Source organism: Penicillium samsonianum (genome assembly GCF_028829775.1).
Source record: "Penicillium samsonianum strain IBT 33392 chromosome Unknown utg000007l_segment0_segment0, whole genome shotgun sequence".
Classification (NCBI taxonomy): domain Eukaryota; kingdom Fungi; phylum Ascomycota; class Eurotiomycetes; order Eurotiales; family Aspergillaceae; genus Penicillium; species Penicillium samsonianum.
In genome coordinates this window covers 3415162-3434362 of record NW_026643265.1, presented here as the reverse complement: position 1 = coordinate 3434362, position 19201 = coordinate 3415162, and the positions used below count along the sequence as shown (strand labels likewise).

General features: G+C 48.8%; 9 protein-coding genes across 9 annotated transcripts; 4 read left to right on the top strand and 5 right to left on the bottom strand.

The window, feature by feature from the left end:
• Positions 1 to 2: 2 nt before the first annotated feature.
• On the bottom strand, positions 3 to 1439 carry N7471_012158 (uncharacterized protein; the record flags this gene model as incomplete). Its single annotated transcript, XM_057284877.1, has 1 exon — positions 3 to 1439. The coding sequence occupies one exon, from the start codon at positions 1437 to 1439 to the stop codon at positions 3 to 5; it is 1437 nt and encodes a 478-aa protein (XP_057131143.1).
• Positions 1440 to 1982: 543 nt separating this feature from the next.
• Positions 1983 to 3990, top strand: N7471_012157 (Zn(II)2Cys6 transcription factor; the record flags this gene model as incomplete). The annotated part of the gene is made up of 2 exons (XM_057284876.1): positions 1983 to 2114; positions 2164 to 3990. 2 exons carry the CDS (start codon positions 1983 to 1985, stop codon positions 3988 to 3990), a joined length of 1959 nt encoding a protein of 652 aa, XP_057131142.1.
• A 454-nt stretch (positions 3991 to 4444) lies between these two features.
• N7471_012156 (uncharacterized protein) lies at positions 4445 to 7840 on the bottom strand (the record flags this gene model as incomplete). Its single annotated transcript, XM_057284875.1, has 2 exons — positions 4445 to 4632; positions 4684 to 7840. 2 exons carry the CDS (start codon positions 7838 to 7840, stop codon positions 4445 to 4447), a joined length of 3345 nt encoding a protein of 1114 aa, XP_057131141.1.
• A 962-nt stretch (positions 7841 to 8802) lies between these two features.
• N7471_012155 (bifunctional aminopeptidase/epoxide hydrolase) lies at positions 8803 to 11166 on the top strand (the record flags this gene model as incomplete). The annotated part of the gene is made up of 8 exons (XM_057284874.1): positions 8803 to 9243; positions 9296 to 9380; positions 9437 to 9656; positions 9712 to 9829; positions 9882 to 10001; positions 10049 to 10426; positions 10482 to 10969; positions 11040 to 11166. The coding sequence occupies 8 exons, from the start codon at positions 8803 to 8805 to the stop codon at positions 11164 to 11166; spliced, it is 1977 nt and encodes a 658-aa protein (XP_057131140.1).
• A 203-nt stretch (positions 11167 to 11369) lies between these two features.
• Positions 11370 to 12345, bottom strand: N7471_012154 (uncharacterized protein; the record flags this gene model as incomplete). Its single annotated transcript, XM_057284873.1, has 2 exons — positions 11370 to 11884; positions 11964 to 12345. 2 exons carry the CDS (start codon positions 12343 to 12345, stop codon positions 11370 to 11372), a joined length of 897 nt encoding a protein of 298 aa, XP_057131139.1.
• A 570-nt stretch (positions 12346 to 12915) lies between these two features.
• On the bottom strand, positions 12916 to 13840 carry N7471_012153 (TIP41 family protein; the record flags this gene model as incomplete). The annotated part of the gene is made up of 3 exons (XM_057284872.1): positions 12916 to 13029; positions 13086 to 13476; positions 13539 to 13840. 3 exons carry the CDS (start codon positions 13838 to 13840, stop codon positions 12916 to 12918), a joined length of 807 nt encoding a protein of 268 aa, XP_057131138.1.
• Positions 13841 to 14457: 617 nt separating this feature from the next.
• On the top strand, positions 14458 to 15735 carry N7471_012152 (aurora family serine/threonine-protein kinase; the record flags this gene model as incomplete). The annotated part of the gene is made up of 3 exons (XM_057284871.1): positions 14458 to 14556; positions 14614 to 15546; positions 15601 to 15735. 3 exons carry the CDS (start codon positions 14458 to 14460, stop codon positions 15733 to 15735), a joined length of 1167 nt encoding a protein of 388 aa, XP_057131137.1.
• A 392-nt stretch (positions 15736 to 16127) lies between these two features.
• On the bottom strand, positions 16128 to 17147 carry N7471_012151 (mitochondrial inner membrane protease ATP23). Its single transcript, XM_057284870.1, has 3 exons — positions 16904 to 17147; positions 16586 to 16845; positions 16128 to 16532 (listed from the first exon to the last, which is right to left on the bottom strand). Exons 1-3 carry the CDS (start codon positions 17133 to 17135, stop codon positions 16305 to 16307), a joined length of 720 nt encoding a protein of 239 aa, XP_057131136.1. The 5' UTR covers positions 17136 to 17147; the 3' UTR covers positions 16128 to 16304.
• A 218-nt stretch (positions 17148 to 17365) lies between these two features.
• N7471_012150 (glutamate 5-kinase) lies at positions 17366 to 18896 on the top strand (the record flags this gene model as incomplete). The annotated part of the gene is made up of 5 exons (XM_057284869.1): positions 17366 to 17405; positions 17464 to 17651; positions 17727 to 17837; positions 17891 to 17986; positions 18042 to 18896. 5 exons carry the CDS (start codon positions 17366 to 17368, stop codon positions 18894 to 18896), a joined length of 1290 nt encoding a protein of 429 aa, XP_057131135.1.
• Between the last annotated feature and the right edge of the window lie 305 nt (positions 18897 to 19201).

Here is a 19201-nt window from a genome sequence, read left to right as displayed (position 1 = left end):
GGCTAGCTCTCTGAAGCAGATACATCCTCAAACTCCATCTCCCATTGGTCCACTTCCGCAAATTTCTTGACTGCCGCGCGCAACTCATCGCTCACGCAACGAGTGGCCTCTGTTTCCATAGATTCGGAATCAGAATCAGAGACATCAGACTCAGGTGGTGATGACAATGGCGAAGAGGATGGTGATGACAGAAGTGTTTCGTTTTCTTTGTTGACACCACTCGCTTGAGAACGTGAATACGTAGCTGGTTCTTTCGGAGCCGACGATTTGTCCTTAATTTTCTTTTCTTTAATCTTCTTTTGCTTCGGATTGCGGGCGTTGGCTAATGGTTTGGGCTTGCTTTTCCCCGCCCGTCGCCCGGATGATATTTGTGATGGGTAGTTCAGCTCGTCCTCATCACCAGACGCGGCGTCATGCTGATCATCACTTTCGTCGCTGTAATCATTGATGGCGCGGAGTCTGTGCCGGCGACGTGGTAGAAGCTTGTCTTGCAGGTTTGCCGTCGATAGATGACTCGGAGCTTTGGACTTTTTCCTCTGAACAGGTCGCGGTGTAGAGTCACCAGGTGTAACGGAGCCCGCAGGACTGCTTGCCGGTGGTAACATAGTCTGGCTCAATAATTCCGGGAATCGTTGGGATTGCGATTGCGGCGTAGCCTCGACTATTTCAACCTCATCCTCCTCATCTCCAAGTTCCTCGTCTTCGGGTTCAACCTCATCTTCAGGAAGCTCGTCTTCAATATCATGTCGAGAGTTGTCGCGTTGAATCGGTGTCGCAGTTGGAGTATCTTCTACCATATCCACAGGCGACTGTGGTACTTGAATCTCTTGGGTCATGCGCTTGCGCTTGCGCGACCCGCCGGACGAGAGCGGTGATTCGGACGGTGACGGGGATGACTTCTCGGTTGGCTTGATAAGTAGTGACTTTCCCCGAGAGAGATTAAGTGGTGTCGATTCATCATTGGGGCTAAGCCCACCAAGGAAGTCATCATCATCAAGATCGGAAGAGCCATCGTCGTCAGCTTGCATCATCTGCAGAATGCTTTGCTGTCGCGGCCGCCGTCTGAAGTTGCTCAGAACCGAATTATCGAATCCAGGCGTTCCAGGAACTCGGGAGTTCGTGTCGCCTTTGCGTCCAGCGAATGATAGCGTAGAGGAATACCCGCGCGATCTTGTAGGGGGACGACTGCCGGTTCCAGGTCGACTGCCGGTGCCTGGCCGGTCCCCTGTGGGTGAAGATTCAATTGCTTGTTCATGACTTTTGGTCAAGGGTGTTTGACTGCGTAGCGCCTGTCTTGGATCCAAGGCTGAGCCGCGCTCAGGCTGCACAGGCGATTTGGCGACATTTGGGTCAATTTGTTGCGTTGAGGCTTCTATCGCCGTGTTTTTGGGCTGAGTCTTTCCCACTGTACGACTTCGTTTGGGGGCAGGGCGAGGCATGATTGAACAAATTGATTTGAACCAACCAGAGTATGTTAAGCCAAAATGGTTGCGCAGCTACAAATGCGAAAGAAGATCGACGCGTTTGTTTGGGACGCGTGCACGTGGACCACATGTGACATCGAACTCGATATCTACAATCATATTGTTCTCGGTCTATATTTCGTGCATATGCCGATATATATTGATATATTTATATCTACTAGTTTGCTTGTGCCTTTATTGTCTCCCATTTCCCGTTTTCCCTTTCGATGTTACAGTCGCAGGCTAGTATGCCCAACCTGCCACGGACTTACCCCCGTATCGAGTTGGGCCAACTATCATACAAGCACGAACACATGAAAGACTGGAACGGATTTCTATTAGAGGCCGGCCTTGCATTGTACATTATTGCCCGTGCCCCAAATTCTCCGGATCATTTCTTGCTCTCTTTGTCTCTACTCATCTTCAAGTATGGTCTGATGCCCGTCATGCCGACCAACCCCACGGTTTGGAATGGAATACAACGTTAAATACAACTGGACACAATCTCAGATTTGAACAATGACTCTGCCCCCAGAAAACGAGACGGTAGACCCCATGGGGGACTATGCAGTTAGCGACACATCCATCGGCAAAAGAAAGCGCTCGAATACAGAAGCTGCTGAATATCCCAGAAGACGGGCAACAATAGCTGTAAGCGCCTCTGGCACATTCGACCAAGGCAGATTTGACTTTGATTCAGTGTCAGATATGTCGGCTACGCAAAACCCGATGCAATGGGGCTCGTCCCAAGTGTCAACTCTGCTCCGATTTGAATGCGGAATGTGTCTATCGTGAACCCGGTATCAAACTCGACGCTGGCGACAAGCTCATCCTAGATCATTTGGCCAGAATTGAGAGTTTGCTGCATTCGAATTTACCAAACCAAGGGCCACATTTAGCCCTGTCCGCTACTTCCCCGGCCACTAGCAACGATACAAACCTTGGTAGCGATGATCCATCAACGAAAACATCATCCAGCGGCTTGCCGGTGCATGGAAGATTGTCTGCTGTTGGACTCGGTTCCTGGGTCAACCTACCTGCTAGTCTAAGCATCTCTACAATGCCCAAGATGCATACCACTCCTGCTCTACATCTCCTCCAGTGGCCCCTAATTCGGGACTTGGTCTCTGGGGCCAGTGATCCACAGCACCTTCTTCAATTGGAGATGGCCCGCGAACCATTGCGGCTGACTCCAAATTCAGGCTTTGACTTGACAAATGCATCCACGTATGCCCAGGCATTTTTTAACTATGGAAACGTTTGGTACGCCTGCGTGAACCCTTACACGTGGAATCGATATTATCAATCAGCTCTCGCGCAGGGATTTCAGGAAGGACCCATGAGTTGTCTAGTTCTTCTCGTCTTGGCCCTAGGAAGCGCCAGCCATAGTGGCAGTATCTCGTTTGTGTCACCAGACCGTGAGCCGCCGGGACTTCCTTATTTTGCCGCTGCGTGGAGCTTTCTACCGTCGGTCATGATGCGAAATACTGTGGTTGCGGCGCAGTGCATGGTCATGGCCTCTGCCTACCTATTCTATTTAGTGCGGCCCCTGGAAGCCTGGACCTTGCTATCCAGCGTGAGCATGAAATTGCAGTTGTTGTTTGGCAGTCCAAATCGGATTCCGACTCAGTGGAGAGAGCTGAGTGTGAGGGTATACTGGAATGCCTTGTTGTTTGAAAGCGATCTTCTCGCAGAATTAGATCTCCCCCATTCTGGCATTGTCAACTTTGAAGAACTCGTGGATCTGCCAGGGGGTTTTGAGGAAGAAGATGAGGATGACGGAGAGGAGGAAGACGGGGATCATAATGAGGGCGAAGAACGCCGAATGGCTAGGAAATATCAGGGTTCGTCACGCCCAGTGGACTCTCAACTGGCTATTCGGCGTGACGAACTCTGGTACTTCCTGGCAGAGATTGCGCTACGAAGACTCCTCAACCGCGTCAGCCACATCATTTATCAGAAAGACAGCACCCACACTCTCGCGTCATTGGGTCCGATTGTCTCCGAGCTCGACTTTCAACTGTCTCAGTGGTACGACAGTCTTCCCCGGCCTGTTCAATTCCCTTTGACCCCAAAGCCTCTTTCCAATCCGGTTCAAACGGTGCTGAGGCTTCGCTACAATGCATGCCGTACCATTATATATCGTCCATATATCTTGGCTGTTTTTGAGAATGAACAGGCTGGAGCGGACCCGGGGGTGAAAGAGTGTTGCCGACGATGTTTGGATGCTACACTCCGTCAGCTGGAGCATGTAACTAGCCACCGCGAAGGCCACCTTCCATACCTGTGGCAGGGTGCCCTGTCGATGGTATCACAGACGCTGCTGATAATGGGCGCCACAATGTCTCCTACTCTCTCTATCCTGCTCCCTCCTGCTTCACAGATAGATGGCATTATTGCGGGAGTGGTAAACGAGGTAGAGAGGTATGCACACCTAGCACCTAGCCTGAAATTGTCAGCCGAGATTATCCGAGATGCAGAGAGACGACGACAGATTTGTCTTCGATCAGCCAATATGTGCCTCTGAACTGCACACTGCTCCCGAGGGGGTTTATGTTAGGCCTCAACTCATCGTTGAATGACTGAATGATTTACCGTTTAAAGATGATTAAGACCTATGTATATAAGGACACGAACACAGTATGATGCCTGTAAGTACGTAAAGGATTGGATTGAAGGTGTGTGTGATATGCATTAGAGTGTGTCGTTAGGGCTCGCACTGAGGCGAGATCACCAGAATAACAGTTTATATGAGCAAGAAACAAACAGCGTTAAGTACAATTCCTTCTCATGACAATTATGTTCTTAAATCATCAAATATCTCACGGGTCAAAATCATGGTATCTCAAAAGACGTGGGGAGATCAAATATGGACATCAGAAATATCAAAAGAGACGCAGGAAAACTCCAGGCCTCCACTGGCTCTCAAAAAAGGGGGGGGGGGGGGGGGTGTTTAATTATCGTGTGGCTTCATATACTTCCTAAACCAACACCCACTCGCTACCTCGCTTGATGAACTTGTCGAGCATCAAGCCCACATCAGCCAATGCGAACCGACAAATGTAAAAGCCAAAGAATTCAGCAGCATGTCGTGTGCTGAGTTCCAGACCAACGTGGGTTTTGGACGAATGTTTGAGCCCAGGGTCCTCAACTTGCTGAGCAATTTGTTCTGGGAATGGATTAGAGTGGCGTCAAAGCATATAGACGAAAAAAGTCTTACCTAGCACCTGTGCAGCATCAAAAAGCCGCGCCAACGCCCCCATGTAGTTTGCATTGGGCCCAGAGAATTCAAGCTGGGTAACATTGCGCTTCGCAGGTGTTCCATGTACAGATGTCATCGGGACGGAATTGAGGACTAGATTGTCCTTGTTACTTTCTCGAGCACTCGGGACCGGAGTGGTTGTCCCAAGCCCGGAAGTTTTTGCGCGTAATCTTTTCCATGTCAAGTATGATTTGTTCGGCGCAACTTCTGGTTGAACAGGTTCATCCGGCGTGGAAGCGGGCTTAAACAATGGCATTGATGCTTGGACACCGACATCACTGCCCAATTTCTTAGTCAAGGTAACCTGAACTTGGTCGAGTATAGTATCAAACGACTGCATCTCCTCCAGAACCGCATCTGCATCATATGTATCGACTTGGGCCAATTTGAGCAGGGCGGCGGTCAGAAGATCGCAGTTGGACACTTTCTCTTCCAGGGCCTTTAGTTTGACATTTTTCACGCGCCAGACATCTCGAGGAATAAAGAGCTTCTCTGACAAATAGCCACCGTGAGGATGTGCAAGTGTCTGGTAGAGACATCTCATTAGCCAAAATGGGCGGAGAAGGAAACCCTCCGGACATGGCTCTAGAGGAAGCGGGGCATTGGCCACCAACGAATTTGGACGGCCAAGAGCTGTGGGTGAGTGAATGTTGCTACCAAACAGGTTTAACCCGCCGCTTGGCAGTCCATTTTGATTGAAGTTAAAGTTGGCTAGGGTCGGTGTGGGTAAAACAGGGACGCCGCTAGTCGCGCCCCTTTGAGTGTCAGGGAATGCACCGCTCCACGGGGAGCTTGGGGATTCCGGGCACATATCAGGGATCTGAATCGGAACAGAGGCATTCCGAGTTCGGAAAGGCTTTGTATTGGAGTGAAGTTTGTTCAATCCATCTGGAGCCGAGGGTACTTTGCCCATGGGCCGCGCTGACAGCGGCAGGGGTGGCAGTTCGTTCTCATCATCTTCATGAGTACGAGCTTTGGAGAGGTTGATGTGGTCCGTGAAAGAGCCCACCGACGGGTTGCGTTGTGTTGGGTGCAAAGTGGAACGGGCCCCAGGAGCAGAAGGTTCGTCTTTCGGCAACGGTGGCGGGCGATTTGCCTGTGGGGTTGCGACATTTTCAAAGGCCGATGATGCATTGGAATTAGCGCGAGAGGAGCGGGTATTGGTCTCGATTTTAAGCTCGCGAGTCTGGCTGGATAGTCTCCGGGCTCGCACTCCTGGACCTGTAGAAGAGACGAGTGAGCCGATAGAACCAGCACGGTTTGATATCGAGGCCCGCTTTGAAGGAGCCGGGAAGTCGGATGAGGCTGGCAGGGGTGGCAAAGCCGAAGATGGAGGAGAAGAGGGCATGATATATGGTTCGGGCCTTAGGTCGCCTAGTGGCAAGACATCATCTTCTGCAAGCGTAGACAGTGCACCCCCAGTGTTGGCAGCATTAGACGTTGCGGAGCTTTCCCAGGTCCTCCCAGACATGTTGCTAGAATCCGATTCTCGAGGGAGTGCCGACTTGGACTGAATGCCGAACTCAAAGTCGTCCATCACGTAGCCCTTGGTCATCTCTTCTAGCAAACGCTCCTCTTCCTCTGCTTCATCGTCCAGATATGCCGAAGTACGGGCAATGAGGTCATTCCCAAAAGTTGTCTGTTCCTGGATCCGGCGCATTTCACGATCACGATTCATTGCCTCTGCTTCCTGTTCTGCCTCGCGCACTCTTTGCTTCGCTAATTGGATGTTCCTGCGAGCATTTGAAACAACATCATCGCTTTCCTCTTCTTTGTGCTCCGGCACCGGCTCCAGACCTTCATCATATGCAGCTTCCACGGCTGCATCGAGGGCCGCATCAAACTCCGCCTCGGTGTCATTACTGAGACGACGGCTTGTCCGGCGACGAAGGTACACCGATGACGCCTTGGAGTTTGCCGACGAGGGTGACGAAGCACCCGATTCATCAATTGTGTCCAACCATGAAGTGGATTCATTGGTGTCCTCCTGGCTGCCCGTCTGCAATGTCATCGATCGGGGTTGATCTTCCAAGGCAGACGGCTTCAAGGATTGTCGCCGAGGGGGCACTGCTTCCAGGGAAAATCCCCTTGTCTCTTCCAGTGGAATCTGGTGGAACCCAAAGCTGGAACGAGGTGAGTTCTGCTGGCTCTCGATATGGGATCCATCATACCCATCATTTGTCGAACGAAGCAATTCTCCATATGACTCTTGGCTGAGGGGCCGATCTGGAAGAGCTTTGTCGTCGCTCTCTGGGAGAGGAAAATCCATACGATGAAGTTCCGTGACCCGGAGCATATATGTGTCTCGAATTTCTTGAAGTTTGAGTTTCTCTTCGTCTCCTCCATTGCTACGGACCATGACAAGCTGAAGCAAGTTGCAAGCGTCGGTGTAAGCTTCCATGGCACCCTCGAAATTGGCAGCGTTATCAAGAAGGACTGCCGTATTTGCTTTCTGAAGTGCCTTTGACAGCATCACCTTTTGGGTCTGTCCATGTTGTATGGCCGCCGGGTCTCCTTCCCCGTCATTTAAAGAAATAGACCCCCCACTGGATCTAGCAAGTGGCATATCTGTTTTGTTGCTATGTGTTGAGGGTTGAAAAAGATGGCTTGAGGCCGCAAATGAGAGATCAAGTTGTTGTGATGTTGAGTCATGGTTGAATATGGCAGACTTTTCCAGTTCCGGCAGATCAAGCATCGGCAACCCATTCAGCCCTTGCACACGTTGGGGGCTGTGGCTCCCCCGTCCACGATTGTAACCTGATATGGACATTTTCGAGCTCCCTCGACGATGATGACCGATGTACTCCGAGGGACTTTTACTAGATGCCGTTGACTGGGACCAGCGATTTAAACTGCCGAGCCCTTCTTTGATAGGGCTGGTCGCTCCGAGACCCTCTGGGGACAAGTTTGCCACATTCTCTGTAAGCACGCCGAGACCAGTGGGTGTAACCGCAACTGGCGGCTTTACCATTCGAGTCCGAGAGCTAGGCCGTGACGAGCGAGAGGAAGGCCGGTTATGGGACGGTCCAGACGGTGGGTCCGATGCAACGGGGCCCGAAGGACGTCTAATGTAGGATGAATTGGGATCATCATCGACTGCTGTGTGGTGAATCATTTTCGCAAAACGGTGGAATAGCGGTCGAAGTTTAGCGAATGATTTAGATGTCGAAGATGTAATATATCAAGTCTGTCTGAAATTGTGTACCCTCGAGGTACTACGCGCGACCAGACAAGCACAATAGAAGAGAGAAATGGGTATCTGCAACCAGGTCCTGTGTGTCTTCGCTCATTCTTCGCTAGTTTGGAGGTGTTGATGTGGTCGTATGTCTCGCAGAGTATCCTCGGTTTTGAAATACCCCCTATCCGTCTCAATACATAGCTTCGTAATCGGGAGGGCTCGAGGGTTTCAAAACAATAGGCTAAGAGACATTATTTCAATTGACCTAGAACGATCAGGAATCATGCGCATTGAAGATCAGGAACCAAACTCACAAATCGGGGGATTTCTTGAGAGTCAACCACACTTGCAAAATGCGCCTCGAAAAAAAAACAAGAGTCTGTTGAATCTGCAGAAGGGCAGACTAACAGTTGTCACTTCTGGATGTTCGTCAGGGGCGCTGAACTACTTCAGGGGGGGTTCCCGGGTGCCGGGCGGTGGGAGTAAATGGGGGAAAAAAAAAACAACGCGGGGACCTCGGAAGGATATACGATGAGTTTTGAAAGATTAGAAGAAGTAATAAAGAAGACTCTTGATTGTGGATTCTGGATTCTGGAGTCTCAAGGGAGAAGAGAGGGAAAATAAAGGGGAGGGAACACTTCTCCCTAGCGCAGGCCTATATACATACAGGGATAAGCTAGGTTATTGTACAGAGAGTAGTAGAATAGTAGAATTAAGAGATTTATATTAGAAACTTGAAACAACTTAATACATAGAAACATATTTAATAATAAAATATAAGTACATAAGTATTTCGTAGTATAAATTGTAAATAGTAAAAAGACTATATAACCTGAGACATGAAGTTACATAGCACACGCTTAGAAACGGGAAATGGGGAGATGGCCAGATAGCCAGATATGGGGGGGAAAATTTCCCTCAACTTCATGAATCCCACCTTAGGTCGTTCCTTGACTCGGAACTTGAATCCTTTCAATTTAGTCCGTACTTCCAAGGTGCAATTCACCTCAATCCGAACTATGGCTACTATCAACCCTCCGCGGGATCCGAACACCGTGAGTAACTACAATAATTGGCGTTCCACCCATATCACCGCCAATTTCGATATTCTGTTCCACCAGAAGAAGCTGGTGGGAAATGTCGTCCATCAATTCAAGTCAATCACCGATGGCGAGTCCCAGGAGATTATCCTGGATACCAGCCATCTCGACATTGGCGCGGTGAAGGTGGATGGCCAGCCATCCAAGTGGGAGTTTCTCCCCCCGCTGGAGCCCTATGGTGTGCCATTGAAGATTAGCCTTGAGAAGCCCGTCAAGTTGAATGGCACTGTTGAGGTTGATGTATGTTTTGCAATCATTCTCACCATGAAGCTCTATCTCACCCAAATCGTAGATCGAGGTGAAAACCACCGACAAGTGCACCGCGCTGCAGTGGCTAACGCCTGCGCAAACCTCAAACAAGAAACATCCATACATGTGTATGTGATAATCGTGAACTTTCCTTGGAGCTCCAGTAGCTGACAAAATTGCCTAGTCTCCCAATGCCAGGCAATTCACGCGCGGTCTATCTTCCCTTGTCAGGACACTCCGGATGTCAAAGCCACCTTTGACTTCAACATCACCTCTCCGCTCCCGGTCATGACTAGCGGCCTGCCGATTCGCAAGTCATCCATGGAGTCAAAGGCGGATCACCAACTGTATCGATTCCACCAGTCGGTGCCAATCCCCAGCTACCTCTTTGCTATCGCTAGCGGGTAAGAATTCTCCACCATTCTCAAAGGTATTGTTTATTAATGCAGAACTCCACAGTGATGTCGCCGAGGCTCCAATCGGACCCCGGAGTGTCGTTGCAACCAGCCCTGACAAGCTGGAAGAGTGCAAATGGGAGCTCGAGGCTGATACTGAGAACTTCATCACAACAATCGAGGTACTTAGCCTATGTTCTATTCATATTAATAGTCAATTCTGACTTCACACAGAAAATTGTTTACCCTTATGCCTGGGGCGAGTACAACGTTTTGATCCTGCCGCCCAGTTTCCCGTATGGCGGCATGGAGAACCCGATTTTCACTTTTGCAACCCCCAGTATCATCTCGAAGGTACGTAGTATCTTCTGTGCAATGGTTAGATGGACCATGATTAATAGGTTCTCCAGGACCGTGAGAACATCGATGTTATTGCACACGAGTTGGCTCACAGCTGGAGTGGTAACTTGGTTACCAATGCCTCATGGGAGCATTTCTGGTTGAATGAAGGCTGGACCGTTTACCTCGAGCGAAGGATTTTGGCTGCCATTCACGGCGAAGCCTACCGCCACTTTTCGGCCATCATTGGGTGGAAGTCTCTGACTGACGCCGTCGAGCATTTTGGTGACGATCATGAGTTCACTAAACTTATCGTTGATCTAAAGGGCAAGGATCCCGACGACGCATTTTCAAGTGTTCCTTATGAGAAGGGTTTCAACTTCTTGTTCTACCTTGAGAATCTTCTTGGCAAGACAAAGTTTGACAAGTTCATCCCTCACGTACGCAATTTCTCTTCTCTCGTTCGATTTCTTCTATTGACATTTTTTGGGGCAGTATTTCACAACCTTCAAGTGCAAATCGCTCGACTCCTATGAGTTCAAAGCACTGATTCTGGACTTCTTCAAGTCAGATGCCGAGGCTTCTAAGCTCCTGGATGAACTTGATTGGGACAAGTGGTTCTATGCGCCTGGTCTACCACCCAAGCCAAGCTTTGACACATCGATGGTGGACGTTGTCTATGAACTTTCCAAGAAATGGCAGTCCCTTCCCGACTCTTCCTTCAAGCCTCATATCAGCGACATCCAGGGCTTGACCGCAAACCAATTGGTTGTCTTCTTGGAGCAGATGCTCTTGCTAGAGAGACCTCTCACCCCTCAAACCTCAAAGTTGATGGGTGATGTTTACGGTTTTACCAAGAGCGAGAATATCGAGGTTTCGAACCTCTACTGCCAGGTTGGCATGAAAGCGGGAGATGACAGCGTCATTGAGCCAACAACCGAGTTGCTGGGCCGCATTGGACGGATGAAGTTTGTGCGACCTTTGTAAGATGTCCCCGTCCTAACCACAGATTCGGTCCTTGATACTGACCTAGCCTTTTTTTTGTTTTGTTAGGTTCCGCAATCTCCAGAAGATCAATCGCCCTGTCGCCCTCGCAACATTTGAGAAGTACAAGGACTTCTATCATCCTATTTGCCGAGGCATGGTGGAGAAGGACCTGTTTGGCAAGAAAGACAACTAGGTCTTTCTCTCCGTGTCGTGTTTTGCTCAAGTAGGTAGACAGTGAATGCTCACATTTGTTTTTGTGTCGTGATCTTGAACAATAAAAATTCTTATACAAAAAGAGTAGGGTAAAATATTGTACATGTTTTTATAACCAAATGGTATAAAATAGCAGAACGGATACCACAAAGGCAAGCCACTCACTTATGTGAGGATATCCCCTCATTTGTTTGCTTGAACAAGTTTCTTGTCCGTCTCCGAGTACTCGAAGATACCAGTGTTCTCACCACGTCCAAGAGCGAAAACAAGATCCACCTCGTCCTTCTTTGATAGCTCCGATAAGACTCGGCGCATGTAGGCCACCACGCGGGCAACCTTAGCCCAGTCAATTTCTTCTTTTCCATCCGGTCCGGTCTGACTTCCCTTCCAGAGGTTTCTCCAGACAGCGGCGCCCAGCACCGCATCGCCTTTGGCCAGCCCCTCATCATATGCAGCAATGATTCCACGCCATTGAATAAACAGATCCTTCAGGTATTTGTTGCGAATAGTGCGACTACCCAGATCATGATACGCGTCCATGCGGTGTTCCGCTTCATGCGAAAAGTGATCGATCAAGTGGCGGGAGTAGGTAGTAACGCTATCGCGATGGGGCAGGGCACGAAGGCGAACCGTCAAGAGGTACATGTGGAGGAAAGTCACCTGGGACCAGGTAGAAAAAGTTGGCAAGAGGCCGAGCTCTAGAGCAATGCCCAAAATTAGCTAGTTGTCTTCAAACCAGATCATAGCCCAATCGGGAGACCGCTACGATTGTCTCACCTTTATACCACCAACCCTCTCCAACACCAAGATCCTCACCAGCTTCTGTTTTTGGGACCTCTGCTCCCTTTTGCGACGCTTGGGGGATCTTGTAATCCGCTTGGCTGGAACAGGCCTCAAATAGCTTCTGTGTCATACCATACGCGACATAAGTCTCGGCGGCATTTCCGGGTCTCCGGGAAAAGTCCTTAGCCAAGTCGGAGACCTTGCTTTGCGAATATGATCGAGTGGTGATCGATTTCAATGGCTGTTCCGTAGACGTAGACGCACAGGAGGCGGACACCAGTGTTATCGGGCTGCGGCTAGCGGATCTGGAAAGGTAGAGGTTCTGAGACCCGCGAATATCGCGCGCCCATATTGTTGATAATCTCCTGGATGACATTGCTGAGGATGTGGAATTCGTGAATTGGTCCCTCGTGGCTGGTGATCTGGATCTGTTTTTGATAAAATGTGTTTGCATTGTTTGTTCCGATATGGAGGGAGACAGCCCTGGAGCCACTGCCCTGACCAATCTGAACATCAGACAGGCGTATATCTGGACGACATACCCTTGCAAGCTACTACTGAGCTTGATTATATTTTCGCACTTTTATACTCTACGTGAAGCTCCTGCTGATTATTTAGTTCATAGTTTAGTGCTATCTAACTCAAGCTCTATCCCATTCGTGTTGATCTGCATCGTTTGAATGTGTCTCATGAATTTGATCATTAAGTGTGGTAGTAGATCTGCAACCCAACTAACCAAGTCCAGCAAAAGACTCGTCTGGGCGAATCCGGGGCATTTTCATTCCCAACGTTCAGGCGTATAGTCGTCATTACCGAGTGGTGTATTTCGTTTGTGGAGACGATCAGGTCCTAAATGACCAACAGCCCAGAAACACTGATATCTGTATCCGAGCCCAATGGTTGGCTAGGCCCCACGGATAACCGGAATATGGAGCGTAGATCTCTCTCAATCGTCTAGCACCAATCGCTCGGAGCGCTTTTCTACAAGAGGGAGAATCTCAGAGAGGCGATTGGGATCTCTCAAGAAAGCCGGAATATCGTCCCTAGTTGCTGCTAACATCTGTGGATAATTGTCAGATTAAACATACATCCACGATGTCCAATGACCGCACATACCTGTCGAACTTTCTCATATTCACACTCCTTTGAAACATATTCCCGAATAACTTCACCTGTCGCAAAGTCCACATAGACTCGAGTATCTCGGAGTCGGATCAAAACGTGGTCAAGCCTCATGAAGAACCTTGTCAATAAAAGGAGTCTTCCTGGCATGACTCGGATCTTGCAAGACAGCATGGTAATCCCATTGTCCGCCAGCTCGTCTTCGTAAAGAACAACCTCGTCAAAAAAGAGGATGGGGTCTGGGCGCTTCAATAGTTCAATCGGAATGGGCTTCGTCGTTGGCTCGAACGGCCGCGCATTAGGATGGAGGGTGCCCTTGTAGTCGGTGCTATATGACCAGTCGAATGGCTTCACAACTTCTTTAATTCCTTCATGGGTTTTCTCTCTGAGTACCAAGCCATTAGTCGCAACGATCGAATAAGCGCAAGTGGGAGGCTGCGAAAATACCTGCTCTTTTGCCATTCTCCCGAGTACGCGACCTGGAGCATGGATTGACCAGTCTTGTCCACCAAGTCCAAGGCATCAAACGCATTGAAATTGATGCCCCAATTACCCTTCTCATACTCTATTGCAACATAATTATCACCGAAAATCATTTCTGGGGGTGCAATGCCGAGTTTCTGGGTCATTTCCTCGATCGGGTCGGCTTTCAGAATGGGTAGCTTCTGTGTTGAAATTCGAAACCCGTTGATGGTGATTGAGTTGGGTTTCTTTGCCTCCGGGGAGACCGTGGCACATGTTGTTACCATATTTAGAGCTTGACAAGAAGCAGCGAGAGATCAAAAAACAGCTAAGGATCTCCAGAGCTATGTATAAATGTTTGCGATTGGAGGTGATAGCGATAACCCCGCGGACGGAGAAAGAGGCGGTCCGACCCTGCAACATTTGTTCGGCAGAATCTTTAAAGGCTCAAGAGGCTTTGATTTGATATTAATAGTCAATGGGTCTGCTCTTTTCAATTCTTTTGAAGATAGTATCCTGCTGCATTCTAAATGCTTTATTTGAATAAAATCCTGACAGTATTATCTTCACCTCAAGCTGCAAATACAGCATACTCTTCAAGCATATTATTGGTACGGAGATACACGTAGGCGCTCAGAGCGGAAAGGATGGCGGTGTGATAGGGTACATATATTACATCAGCCGGGCGTTGCTGGGGTGACGCTCTGGGGATCGCCCAAACACCCGAGCTTCTGTTTCTCTCTCCATCTTTGCGATATCCCCCATCGACCAACGACTGACCCCGTGCAAAGTGATGATGATTGCACTGGACTAAACTCAAACGCAGATTTAGCTACTTTTTATACAATTCGCTTCTTTCCATACCTTATTTTCGCCTACCATTAGTCCCATACACCCTCTCAACATGGCGACGACCAAGACGCTCGAAGCTCGCTTTGAGCATTTGTCTATGAAAGATGAGAAGGAAAATGGAAACAGCGATCGAACCTATGGCAAGCAAAAGGTACTTGACTCGATCCAATCTGGTTGGAGATTCACCTTGCTGATCTGATTCACCAAGGCCCCGGTCTCTTCAGTCCAGTCAAACAGCAATTCGAATCGAGCTCAATTACTGAAATTGGCTCTTCAAAATAATAATGAAAACAAGGCAAATGCCATGAATGTTCCAGCCTCGCCAGGCAGGGGATCCCACGGCGCATTGGTGACCCGGACCACCGATGAAAACGGCGACCAGCGCACATCTTCTTCCCTCTGTGAGCAGCCAACTGTACCCAAGGACCTGCACTTGGGAATGTTTGAAATTGGGAAACCACTAGGCAAGGGCAAGTTTGGGCGAGTTTATCTTGCCAAAGAACGTTCCTCTGGCTTCGTCTGTGCACTAAAGGTGCTACACAAGTCTGAGTTACAACAAGGTGGTGTCCAGAAGCAAGTCAGGCGTGAAATCGAGATTCAGAGTAACCTACGTCACCCTAATGTCTTGAGGCTCTATGGTCACTTCCATGACAGCAAACGAATCTTCTTGATCCTCGAGTTTGCTGGCCGCGGTGAGCTGTACAAGCACCTACGCAAGGAGCATCGGTTCCCGGAATGGAAGGCCGCACAATATATTGCACAGATGGCTGCAGCATTGAAATATCTGCACAAAAAGCATATCATGCACCGTGATATCAAGCCTGAGAACATCCTTGTTGGCATTCATGGAGAGATCAAAATCAGTGATTTCGGCTGGAGTGTCCATGCCCCCAACAACCGACGCCAAACGATGTGTGGAACTCTCGACTACTTGCCCCCAGAGATGGTTACTCCTGGCTCCAAGGACAACTATTACAGCGAGAAAGTGGACTTGTGGAGTCTGGGTGTCTTGACTTATGAGTTTTTGGTCGGCGAGGCTCCATTCGAAGATACTCCTATCATGACCCAACGGCGGATTGGAAGGGCAGATATGTCGGTTCCCTCCTTCGTGAGCCCAGAGGCGAAGGACCTTATCAAGAGGGTGGGTCTATCTTTCTACCAATACATATGGCCCGCATGCTCACATATTATCTAGCTTCTTGTTCTTGATCCCGCGAAGCGAATCCCGCTCGAGGAGATCCAGCGTCATCCTTGGATTATCAAGCATTGTGTAAAAGATGATCGAACTGTTAAGCGGAGTTCGGGTTCTTCCAAAGAGGCCAAAGCATGAACCATGACTTGACCCTTGCATGGTAGACTTTCTGGGAGTTCTGGTTATCTTTTGTTTTTGACATTTTTCTCATGTGGAGTTTCGGTGTTCTGAGCCTGCAAGCATTTTCAAGGCGTGTTGGGTTTGTCTTGGAGTCCAGCTGGAGAGGTACTCGCGATATGGCGATATTTTGGTCTTAATTTTATTTCGCCTCCGACGTGTTCAATCCAACATGATACATTTGAACAACTCCATAGAAGGTACAGCTCTCTGCGATCTCGCACATGTTTTGCATTTATATCCAAGACGTAGGGCGCAGAATGGTAGGGGACTAGATCTATAGGTTGTGTTCCTTGACTTCATTGACAACAACTATCATAAACTATGTATATTTTGATCTCATCTCACCTCTAGTGCCCTCAATTAGGTGATAAATAGCCTATTTTTACCAGTAAACAACCCCAAAAGAACTCCAGTAGATAGGTAGGAAGGTTCGTGTCGCTAGTGAACCCCATGAAATATAGTACATCCAAACAATATCTATCATACAAAAGGGTGGAGAATTGTACAACGCTGCACGAGTTGTGGTATCATCGGTAGATCTCATCAAATGGGCGTGTGTCCCTGAAACAGCTATCCCAGACTTCATTGACAACCCTTGTGGCATGGGCTTCGTCTTTACAAGTTGGGCGTGCTCGAACAGAGAGGATGGCTCTCCGCCGGACGCACTCTTGGTGCTGTTGTGTAAGTTTCCACTGCCCTCTTCGGAAGAATTCGCGCGCCCATCTGCACTCGCCGCTGAGCGAACTAGCTCGAATCTAGACGGATTTAGCAAACGTTAACATGTTAAGACGACACGAATGACACATACCTCGGTACACGCCGCATGTCGCAGATTATCAGACCAATTCACCTTGAACCTGAGGTGGTCAAAGGCATGAACCATCTCATGGGCCATGGTATCTTCGAGGTGTCCCTGGTCCTTCATCTCATTTGCGCAGATCAGGATTCCATATTCCGGATCGAAGCCACCACCCTTCCGATCAGGACAGCGACGACAGTAGATATTATGATCGTGAAGATCGCCTCCTAATTGTTGAATGCTTTCGCTGAGGAATCGAATTGTAGGACCTAATAAATTGACCTTGTCAGTATCCGGCTCAGATAACTCTTAAGACAAGTGACTCACTATATTGAAGAAGATAATCCCGCTGATCCTCACAGCGCTTGCAGTCTGCTTCTTCATTGCGAGTGTCTCGCGCAACACGGAACTGCTCGATCCCTTCGTTGGACATCTTGCCCGTGAGGATGGAATAGATGTTGCGGAATTGAGTCCAGGTATCTTCACCGGGGAGAAAGCCTGTAGTATCAGGCTTTCCATTTGAAGGTGCAGCCGCACCTGGCGACTGGGAGTCTGTCATTTTCGATCGTGGACTTGTCGAGAGTCATCCATCACTGCGCGCGATAAAGCGAGATCCTCCGCAAATGGCGGTGGTGGCCGGCAGAATCAGCGCCGTAATCGGGCAAAAAGTGCCCGTCCGCGTTTTGATCGCCGCGGGGCAGTGAACAGAACAAAGCCCTTTCTGTATTCTTTTCGTTTGTTTCTTATTTATTTGTTGCTGGGAGGTTTATTTAAACTGGGCTTTGCGCCATGGCGACCTCATCGGGTCTCACAATCGTGATCAAATTAGGTGCGGGGATCTATATTTGTTGTCCGATGACTCGAGTACTGACCACTCAATGTAACAGGAACGAGTTCGATTGTTGACGAGAAAACCCACGAGCCAATTCTTTCGATATTGACATTAATCGTGGAAACGGTGACCAAGCTACACAGAGATGGTCACCGGGTTGTCCTTGTATCCTCTGGTGCCGTGGGCGTTGGTCTGCGAAGAATGAATGTGGACGAAAGACCAACATATCTGCCGCGCATACAAGTATGTCTTCGATTCTACAGAAATAGAAGCTCATATAATATGTCTAATGGTAAAGTTTCTAATGGAAATCTATAGGCTCTCGCTGCAGTTGGCCAATGTCGACTAATGAGTCTTTGGGATAATCTATTCTCGCATCTTCGTGTCCCTGTGGCCCAGATTCTTTTGACGAGAAATGATATCGCTGATGTATGTACTCTTATAACTGCTCAGGTCTGTTCCTCCACTGACACTCAATACAGAGAACCCAATATGTCAATGCGCAAAATACATTTGGACAGTTGTTTGATATGGGAGTAATTCCTATTGTCAACGAAAATGATACCCTGGCTGTTTCTGTAAGGAAATTTCCCTTCCCAGACACAATCACGCATCTGACCCAATGATTTCCAGGAAATTAAATTTGGCGACAACGATACCCTTTCTGCAATTACCGCGGCTATGGTCAAGGCCGACTATCTGTTTTTGATGACCGATGTCGACTGTCTTTATTCAGCAAACCCTCGAACCAACCCAGATGCAAAACCCATTGAGGTGGTAACCGATATCTCCTCTCTCGAGGCTGACGTCTCATCAGCCGGCTCCTCTCTTGGCACTGGAGGTATGAGCACGAAGATCGTGGCTGCAAAGCTTGGAACCAGTGCCGGTGTCACTACAGTTATCACCAAGAGCTCAAAACCAGGCAACGTTCACGACATTGTGAAATACTTGCAATACCTGGAGGCTCGGTCCAATGGCGTAGGAGCTGACGACCAAAATGAGGCACCCACTGCCCCTCTTCATACCCGATTCATCCGTTCAGATACCCCGATTCAATCACGGACATTCTGGCTACTCCATGGACTGTACCCACATGGTACATTATACATCGACCATGGAGCTTACCACGCACTTTTGAATAATGCCAATCTTCTCCCGGCTGGAGTGGTTGGCGTTGAAGGCCATTTTGGACAGCAGGAATCCGTGCGGCTAGTGGTTGTTGATCGGCCATCTCCAGACGCCTTGAATGGCGATTTTATCCACCATAGAGAGGAACCCAAGGAAGTCGGTCGGGCTCTGGTGAACTACGGAAGCATTGAAATCACACATATCAAGGGCCACCGCAGCACGCAGATTGAGACGCTACTTGGCTATGCCGATAGCGACTGTGTGGCAATGCGAGAGAACATCTCGTTCCACCCTGAAGACCACAGTCATACAGTGACACCGTCATTAACACCGGCCTTGGAGGAATGGAAGTCCCCTTGAGGCATAATGTTGGATCATCCAGTATACGCATATTACGAGCAGAATCGAAAATTTTCTTGCATTCAACTGCAGTGGATGGTCGATATTCCCAGTCAAACCTTGATCGTTTCAATATAAAAGTTGCTTGGGATATATAGGCCAACAATTAAAACAAACGACCAAAAAAAAAGAAACACTCATGTCTGGGTAAACCTCAAACTCATGACCTCCAAAGCGTGAAAGACATCAGGAAATTGGATGTTTCCACCTCAATCAAAGCGCCATGTAAAGATATCTGAGAAAACAACAATGACAAGATGTTCGAA